A 9,478-nucleotide genomic window follows, 5' to 3' on the forward strand; every position below is an offset into this window, starting at 1 on the left:
CCCCCCCAAAAAATAAAATTAAATTAAATTAAATTTGAGAATGTTGACTAATTCTAGAACTTTTTGATGGGTGTAGAATGATACATAAACTTCTTAAACTTCTTTACCTCTGGAACTTAGGTCGTTGAGTAAAATCATGGTAAGCCAATAAGTGAGAAAACAAACTTAGTCTTTTTCTGCTTAAATCAAACTCATTAAATGCTGCTCTCTTTTTAGTCAATATGTGTTTGTATTTCTACAAAATCATCCTAGAATTTTTATTTCCTTTGCATTTAAATTGTTTAAAGATTTATGAGATGTTTTCTGAATATTTCTAATCCTGCTATACCTATTTCCAAAAAAGTAAGATTATTCACAATCTAAAAGGAAGTTTTCTCCCCTTCTATTTAGTAATTATATATAAAATGAAAAGAAAATTCAGAATCATAGTAAGAGCACAAAATAAAATTTATAATAATTCTAAATAATTGCTACCAGAGAGATTGTATAGCAGGAAGAGCACTTTCCCTGCGTGCAGCCAGCTGGGATCTAATCCCTGGCATTCCATACCACCAAATGCTTACACCTGAGCACGGAGCCAAGAGCAAACCAGGAGCACTTCTGGGTGTGGCTCCCAAAATTATTCTGAATAGTTGCTCTAAAGTCTATTAGTATTCAACATCTAGATTTTGATGGCATATTTACTTTTCCTGAATTTTAATTTTCAAATTTTTGTCTCCTGCTGTAAAATATATTCACAGAAATTTATATATTTTGCCTAAAGTAGCCCATTGATTATAATATGCTGGTGCTTTCAAATAAAGTTCAACCTTTCTTTTTCTTTTTTTTTGGGGGGGGAGGGAAGGTGTAGGAGGATCCTAAACAGTGCTCAGAGATCTCATGTGCCACTCTGGTGCTCCCGGACCCAAGAAATACTGGGAAGTACCAGGGTCACATCTAGAAATACCATAAAAGTTCATATATAAAGTCAGGGCTCAAATCCAGGACACTATGCATGCAAAGTATCTACTACTGATTGCTAATTATATTCCTGTCTCTATTTTGATTTTGTAAGTAATAGTTATGAGGGGCTGGAGAGACATCTTAAAGGTTGGATCTGTGTATGCCAAACATCCTAAATTTGATCCCTGAGATCTCATGACCCAGTGCTTGGCATTGCTGAATTGTGTCCACAGGATGTGAGAGGTACTGCATCACCTGGCCAGATGTTAAAGTGTCCAGCCACATACAACGGGGTTCAATATTCTTGTGAGGTGCCCACATATTCCCTAACTTCTGTCTGGAAGACCCCCATTTCTTTTTTATTAAAAACAAGTTGAGGGGGACCTGAGTGATATTACAGTGGGTAAGGCATTTGCTTTGCATGCAGCTGACCTGGGCTCAATCTCCAGCATCCCATATGGTCCCCTGAGCACTTCCAGGAGTGACTCCTGAGTGCAGAGCCAAGAGTAACCCCTGAGCAACACCGGATGTGACCCAAAAAGCAAAAAATAAAAAACGAACTAAAACAATTTTTTTAAAAAATAGTTGAGGGGCAAGAGTGAGAGTACAGCAAGTGGAGCGCTTGCCTTGAGTGTGGTCAACCTGGTTTGATCCCAACACCCCAAAGGGTCCCCAGAGTACAGAGCTAGTAAGTAGGAGTAAGCTAGTAGTACTGGTAGTACTGCCAGGTAGGGCACCAGAACTAAAAAGAAAAAAATATTTGAGAAAGATTATTCAATAATGCAGTTTTTAATATACCATCTTTACAAATCTCCAGTTTTGTGTTTTAGAATTTCTGCCTAGAACAAATCACTAGCCTGAAGATCCACCTTTGAATATCTTCAATATAAATCACTGAATCAGAACCAGCCCCAAACAATTGCTTAGTCATTGCCAATGAGGATGAGAATGCTCAGCATACCTGCTCTGAAGGGCTTTGTAATGTAAAACCATTTTTAAGTCTCTTCCATGGCCAAGGGCAATTATTCAACAGTGTCTGGATTTATTCTTGTGGGACTCACAGACAATTCGGAGCTTCAATCTTTTCTTTTTGTCGTGTTTCTCATAATCTATTTAATTACCGTCCTTGGCAATCTTGGTTTAATTGTGCTAATCCAAATCAGTCCCCAGCTGCACACACCCATGTATTTTTTTCTCAGCCACCTGGCTTTTGTGGATTTTTCCTTGACCTCCTCCATCACCCCAAACACTTTGGTGAATTTTCTGCAGGAAATCAAAAGCATATCATTTTATGCATGTGCCATTCAGGTGTGCTGCTTTATCACATTCGTCGTTTGTGAAATGTTTTTGCTCTCCATCATGGCCTACGATCGCTATGTGGCCATCTGCAACCCTTTACTCTATGTCATCCTCATGCCCAAGAAACTCTGTTATCAAGTGATCATAATCACGTACCTCTACGGTTTCACGGTGGGGGTGGCTCAGGTAGCGGTCACATTCCAGATGTCTTTTTGTGACTCCCACCGGCTCAACCACTTCTACTGCGATGATGTTCCCTTAATGGCTCTGGCCTGCTCTGATACTCGTGTCAAAGAGTGGATGCTGTTGATCATTGCTGGTTTCAACAGCTTCTGCTCTCTCCTGACGGTGATGACGTCTTACATCTTCATCCTCTTGGCCATCCTGAGAATGAAGTCAGCGGAAGGAAGGAAGAAAGCCTTTTCGACCTGTGCTTCCCACCTGACGTCCATCACAATCTTCTATGGGACAGTCATCTTCATGTACCTACTGCCCAAGTCGAGTGACTCTCTGAACACAGATAAATTTGCTTCGGTGTTTTATGTGATAGTGATCCCCATGCTAAACCCCTTGATCTACAGCTTGAGAAATCAGGAAGTAAAGAGTGCCCTAAAAAGAATTATACAAAGTTCTGCCTGGCGCTCAAATAATTAAAAATGTGCAGAGGGAGAGGACTGAAGATTCTTTTTTCTCAGTTTGGATATTTTTCTTAAATTGCATTTTAGGTAGCACTGTTATAGTGTAAGGATGAAACTGATGTTATGACAGGCCACAGCTAAACTAACATTAAGTTTTGACTAGGCATAAGTTTGTTTTCCAGAAACTGAATTTCAATTTCTGGTAAACTCCCAGTTGAGTAACCTGCCCAAAGAAGGAACTGCTAGATCATCTGACTGGTGACTAGGGGTTACTATGTCCATTTTTGGGGACAACCACAAACTAACTTTTACTATGTCCATTTTTTGGAACAACCAGAAACTGACTAACTGTTATCAAATGTTGACTAATCGCTGACAACTGTTGCTTAATCACTGTTATCATAGTGCTTGTTAAACCTTGAAGCCTATATAAACTGCTTGTGACTTGGAGTCGGGGTCCTTGTCAAGACTCCACTGCGTTCCACTGTGTTGGATGAGACTTCGACCTTAGCTCAAGCCAGCAATAAAGTTCCTTTGTGTTTGCATTATTGTGCAAAATAGGTCTCTTCTCGACTGGGGATCATAAACGCTACAGCACAATAATAGTGATATCAGCATTTATGGTTTTAGTGGGTGAAGTTACGGCACCTTCAACCAACACCAAAACAAAATTCCCAAGACCCTCCACCACTGCCTTTAAGTTACTTCTGGCCAGCCTCATCCCTTTCTTCCCTCCCTGCCTCTTCTTGGTAATTTCAGTTCTGCAATTATCAATCAAGGTTCATCACCATTTGCTACTGTTTGTATCTTTGTAAGACTAGAGCCATAGCACAGCAGGTAGGGCGTTTCCCTTGCACACGGTCGACCCAGGTTTGATTCCTCTGTCCCTCTCAGAGAACTCTCCAAGCTACCGAGAGTATCCACCTGCACAGCAGAGCCTGGCAAGCTACCCGTGACATATTCGATATGCCAAAAACAGTAACAAGTCTCACACTGGAGACATTACTGGTGCCTGCTCGAGCAAATCAATGAATAACCGGATGAAATGGGATGACAGTGCTACAGTTCTATATCTTTGCATTTTTCTCTCTGTATTCCACAGAGGAACAAGATTTGTTCTTCTCCCTCTCACAGAATTGTTTATCTGTTCATCCAGGCTTGGGCATTTGGTTCATTTCCATATCCTGTCTACTTTATTTAGTGTTGCGATGAACATAGGTGTGCATATATTATTGTGAGCTCGTGTTTTTTTAGAATAGAAAAATTTTTTGTTTCATGTTGTGCAGAGAGAAATGATAGAGTCAAATTCCTCATTGCCAGTGTCACTTTGTCAAACTCAATTTATTAAATTGTAAAGGGAGAGGATAAAGAAAGTATGTGTGTGTGTGAGAGAAAGAGACACACACATATTATAGAAACAGAAGAAGTAAGAGAGAGAAAAGAGAGACGATAGAAGACATCTTTTAATTTATTACAGCCATGTCTGTTCCTGGCAGTGCTCAGGAAATAGCCCAGCTTGGTACTCCTGAGAGACTCTCTTGCCATGCTTAATGGACCATTTGGTTCCAGGAATCAAACCTGAGTCTCTTTCATGCAAAGTATACACTCAGAACACTGAGTTATCTCTTCAGGAAATAGGAAAGTAAAGAGTGTCCTAGAAAGAATTGTACAAAGTTCTTCTTGGCATTCAAATCATTAAAAATGTGCAGAGGGAGAGGACTGACAATGTTTTATCTCAGCTTGAATATATTTTTAATATGGCAGAGTCAAATTCCTAAAGAAAATATTTTGACATTTTTTAATTGACTCACCTGGGTAACACAGTTACAAAGTTGTTCATATTGGGTTTATGTCATATTCCAATATTCAATATCCAATATTCATATATCAAATATTCCAATATTCATGCCTTCACCAGTATACATTTACCACCATCAATGTTCCCAGTTTCACTTTTGCCAACTCCACCACCCCTATCCCTGGCCCTGGCCAGCTTGTATGGCGGGCTCTCTCTCTCTCTCTCTCTCTCTCTTTCTCTTTCTCTCTCTCTCTCTCCCCCACTCTCTCTCTCTCCTCACTCTCTCCCTCTCCCTCACTCTTTCTCTGGGCATTATGATTTATAATACAGGTTCTGAGAGGTTATCATGTTATCCCTTTACCTCCTTTCAGCACTTAGTTCTTGTCCAGAGTGATCATTTCCAACTATCATTTGTCATGGTGGTCCCCTACTTACTGACCTCCACTACCCCCACTCCCACCTGCAGCAATCTTCCAACTGTGGACCAGCACTCCCAGCCCTAGTTTCTATTGTCCTTGGATATTATTCTCATACTATGTTTTATACACATATATATGTATATATATATTTCACAAATGAGTGCTCTCATTCTATGTCTGTCTCTCTCCTTCTGAATCATTTAACTCAGCACAATACTACAATACTATCCAATGTCCATTCATTTATAAGCAAATTTCATGACTTTAGTTTTCCTGGTGGTAAATAGTATTCCATTGTGGAGAAGTATAATGGTTTCTTTATCCAGTCATCTGTTCTTGAGTATTCAAGAATTCTTTTTACCATGTAATATAGGGAAATAGGGCATTTGTAAATAGCAGGTTTATCTGATTTCTGTGTCATACTGAGAAATTTGGCATATGGACAAAGTTCAATATCTGGCATTTTACATTTCAAATTTCTGCATACATAATCTGGAAGTCATATTAGAGTCTATAGCAAGGAATTTGGTCATTAATACCGGTGATTTTCCTAGCTCTCCACTTCTTACATTCAGCTGGAAAAACTTTAATGTGAGGAAGTTACTGATATATCCTATTTCAATTTAGTTCATCAGAGTCATTTTAAGATTACAGTTTATTTATTCTGTAACTGGATAATTGGGAACAAGGAATCTTACTTTATATAGTTTGGCTATCAATTTTATCTTTCCCAAATTTTCGTCATTGTCAAAGCAAAATTTTCAGGTTTTGGATTCTTCATCTGCAAAGAGCGCCAATAGTTCCTTTCTCTTGGACTGATTTTCCTTGTGCCTTTATTATCCTTTGTCTGCCAGCAATGTTACTTATGCATTTGTGTGAAAATCCCTTATCTTCCTCCAATGCCAATTCCTCCAATGTTGGGGGCATTATGGTTTGCAATACAGATATGGAAAGATTACTATGCATATCCACTTACCTACTTTCAACACTCAGTTCTTGTCCAAAGCAATGATTTTCAACCATTATTGTCATACTGGTCCCTTATTTATCCTAACCATCCTTCATCTGCCACAGAGTTGTGGCAGACATTTAACCATTCACCAGTCTGCCTGGCCCCTATTTTACCTGGCCTTAGATATTAGTCTCATACTATTTTTATATCATACTTTTGTCGATACATTTACGAAGCACAAAAGTATAAAACTTTTTCACAAAGCAGTGTTCTTAAGGTGAGATTTCAAGATTCTGGATTTCTTAACTTGCAAAGATGTGAAAATATACTTTGAAAAGTGCTTCAAGCTGTCCTGGATGAGATTAATGAAATATATGTGTAATTGTCTTTAGAAACATACACATGAAGAATGGAATTTATTGATTAGAAACACTATATTTTTCTATAGTTTCCTTTAAATATAAGATTCAATTCAATCCTTGGTGTTTGAAAAGTACCTTATGGAGCATGTTTGAGGTATTTATAAGTGAAAGATAGAGAAAGAAACTATTGCTTCATAGTGAAAATCTCTACTTGTATTCTGTATAATGAACATACCTAAGCCTGAGCTCCTTCTAAGATGTTTTTGATATTTTATATCACTAGTCTATTCCTTTTTTAAGATGTCAAAATAAAACATATCAAATAACTAATTTTAAACTGCATGTCATAATCCTATCTATAAGAGTGATCAAATAAGTAGCAGACAGAAATAAATGACACCATAACAAAATTGTTTTGATTAAAATAGATGTGCAAATACATAAATTCTTTTACTTCTGAGCACAATTTATTATAAAATGTGCTCTTCCAAATAATATACTTATAACAAGGTCATATTAAGTCTAGAAAAATCTCAATGATAGTATCCTTTTTAGTTAATATCCATAGTGATGAGAAGACAAACGGGGTTGATGGGATAATGCAGCAAATAAGATGCTTGCCTTGCAAGTGACAAAGTCACCTTGCATTTGAGCCCCAGCACATCATGTGGTCCCCTAGAATCCTGAATAGTAAATCCTGATGACATCTGAATGTTTGCTGGACATACATACACACAAAATTAAGGTAGATTTGAATTTGCGTTTAGAATTGTCATTATTTTAGTTCTAGGACCTTAGATAACATAAGTAGCTTGAGGCTCAAAAACAAACTCTCCTACCTTACTAGGTTACTTTGATGTTACTCAAAGGCCAACGTCCTCTTAGTCCTTCAGTTCCTATTAGGTGGGAGAATGCTTTTACCTTAGCCTTTGAGAGCCCACAAATTAATCTTTAATTACTTCCAAGGAGAATGCATCTAACAAACACACTGCATTTATTATCATGAATATGCTCCTGACATGTCAGCAATATTGACCTGTAGTGCTCAAAACAACCATGAATTGAACCCTGCTGTTCTTCAGAATTAGAAAGATATCCAACAGCTTGAAGCTCCATTGCCCAAGGCAATGGAGTTCATAAAGGAAGTATGTGGCAATATATCTCAGGTAATCTTGAGTCCAGCGTTCTGAATTCAAACAAAAACATGCTTCTGCATTTGCTTGGGATACACATATATGTCTTTTATAATGAGTCTATGTTCATCTTTGAACATATGTTTAATGATCTGTCCTAAGTGTGATGGCTTACATAGGGTCTTTATGATACTGACTTTCCAAGATCCCTGTAAAAAATGTTCAAGTTTATTGAAGTAACAGTCACATGTTTAGTCCTTGGAAAACATTGCAAAAATAAAATATCTACAAAAGAAAGTTTTATTTATTTTCTTGTGTAATAAAACTTTTTCTCTTTATTATCGGTGTTATGATTTCCCCATTTTTAACATCTTTAAAGACTCATAACCTTTTTCCAATGCCTTCTTGGAAGCGTCTTTGACCTCTTTATTCCTTAGGCTATAGATCAAGGGGTTCAACATGGGGATCACCACTGTATAAAACACAGATGCCATTTTGTCTGTGTCCAGAGAGTGGTTGGACTTGGGCTGGAGGTACATGAAGATCAATGTGCCATAGAAAATTGTGACAGCCACCATATGGGATCCACAAGTAGAGATGACCTTGCGGCGCCCCTGATTAGAGCGGATCTTTAGGATGGCAGCGATGATAAAGACATAGGAGGTGAGAACAATGGAAGAAGAACAGATCATATCGAAACCAGCAAAGGCAAAGATCAGAATTTCTTTGATGTGCGTGTCTGAGCAGGACAGCGCCAACAGAGGAAGGTCATCACAATAGAAATGATTAATGACGTTGGGGCCACAGTAGGTTAGACGGAAGGTAACGATGGTATGGAATAGGGCCACCAGAAAGCTGTAGATATAAGGAACTGCCACGAGTCGAATGCAGACGGTTTGGGACATCAGTGTTGTATAATGCAAGGGGCTACAGATGGCTACGTACCGATCGTAGGCCATGGAAGCCAGGAGGAAACACTCGGTGATCATGAAGGTGAGAAAACAGCCCAGCTGAGTTGCACATGCGTAGAAAGGAATCGTGTTTTTCTCCACCACAAAATTCACCATCATCTTGGGTGTGATAGCAGAGGAGTAACAAACATCCACAAAGGCTAAGTGACTCAGGAAGAAGTACATAGGTGTGTGGAGCCTGGTGTCTAACCTGATTACAGTAATCAGCCCCAGGTTGCCCAACACTGTGACCGTATAGATGATTAAGAACAACACAAAGCATGGGGCCTGAAGCTCAGGCCGGTCTGTGATTCCCTTGAGAATGAACTCGGTGACATAAGTGATGTTCCCTTCAGCCATCTATTCTGGCAGACTTGGCAAGGTGGACTGCAAGTTAATAAATGCAAAGGACACTTCTCCTGGCCCTGCCAATGGAGAGGGAATCAGTGATCACTGGTGACTATTCATCTTGAATCATGTTACCTTGTGGGAAAAATGTGTAAATTAGCTTTCCAATGATATGCCATTCTCGCCCTCAAGAAGACACCTCAGAATGGCTTCCTGAAGCACTTGTTTGCTTTGAAATGTTGGAAGGGTGCTGGCGAAAAGTCGAATATCTGAATGAGAGCATTTGAGACGACAAGTACTAATATTTCAACATGTTTGCTGCCTCTGTCTTTTTTATGCATAAATATAACAGCAATACTAGGTCAATGCATTGAATGGACGGAGCAAGCTCCTATTCCATTTCCTAATCCCCAAAATCTGTTTAATATATTGTTCTCGGATAGAGGACATATAAGATATTAAACTGATGGGCAAAAGCAATATCACAGTAGGTAGGGTGTTGCCTTGCACGTGGCCAACCCGGTTTTGATTCCTCCATCCCTCTCGGAGAGCCCAGGAAACTACTGAGAGTATTCCGCCTGCACAAAAGAGCCTGGCAAGCTCCCCGTGGTGTATCCGATATGCCAAAAACAGTAAC

General features: G+C 39.0%; 2 protein-coding genes across 2 annotated transcripts; one reads left to right on the forward strand and one right to left on the reverse strand.

Annotated features, from left to right (window-relative positions):
- The first annotated feature begins 1,905 nt into the window (after window positions 1–1,905).
- LOC101537341 (olfactory receptor 5AL1-like) lies at window positions 1,906–2,895 on the forward strand. Its single transcript, XM_004620424.2, has one exon. It carries the CDS (start codon window positions 1,951–1,953, stop codon window positions 2,893–2,895), a length of 945 nt encoding a protein of 314 aa, XP_004620481.2. The 5' UTR covers window positions 1,906–1,950.
- Window positions 2,896–4,076: 1,181 nt separating this feature from the next.
- On the reverse strand, window positions 4,077–8,853 carry LOC101537603 (olfactory receptor 1038). Its single transcript, XM_004620425.2, has 2 exons — window positions 7,932–8,853; window positions 4,077–4,204 (listed from the first exon to the last, which is right to left on the reverse strand). The coding sequence occupies exons 1-2, from the start codon at window positions 8,851–8,853 to the stop codon at window positions 4,077–4,079; spliced, it is 1,050 nt and encodes a 349-aa protein (XP_004620482.2).
- Between the last annotated feature and the right edge of the window lie 625 nt (window positions 8,854–9,478).

This window comes from Sorex araneus, chromosome 6 (assembly GCF_027595985.1).
Source record: "Sorex araneus isolate mSorAra2 chromosome 6, mSorAra2.pri, whole genome shotgun sequence".
Lineage (NCBI taxonomy): Eukaryota > Metazoa > Chordata > Mammalia > Eulipotyphla > Soricidae > Sorex > Sorex araneus.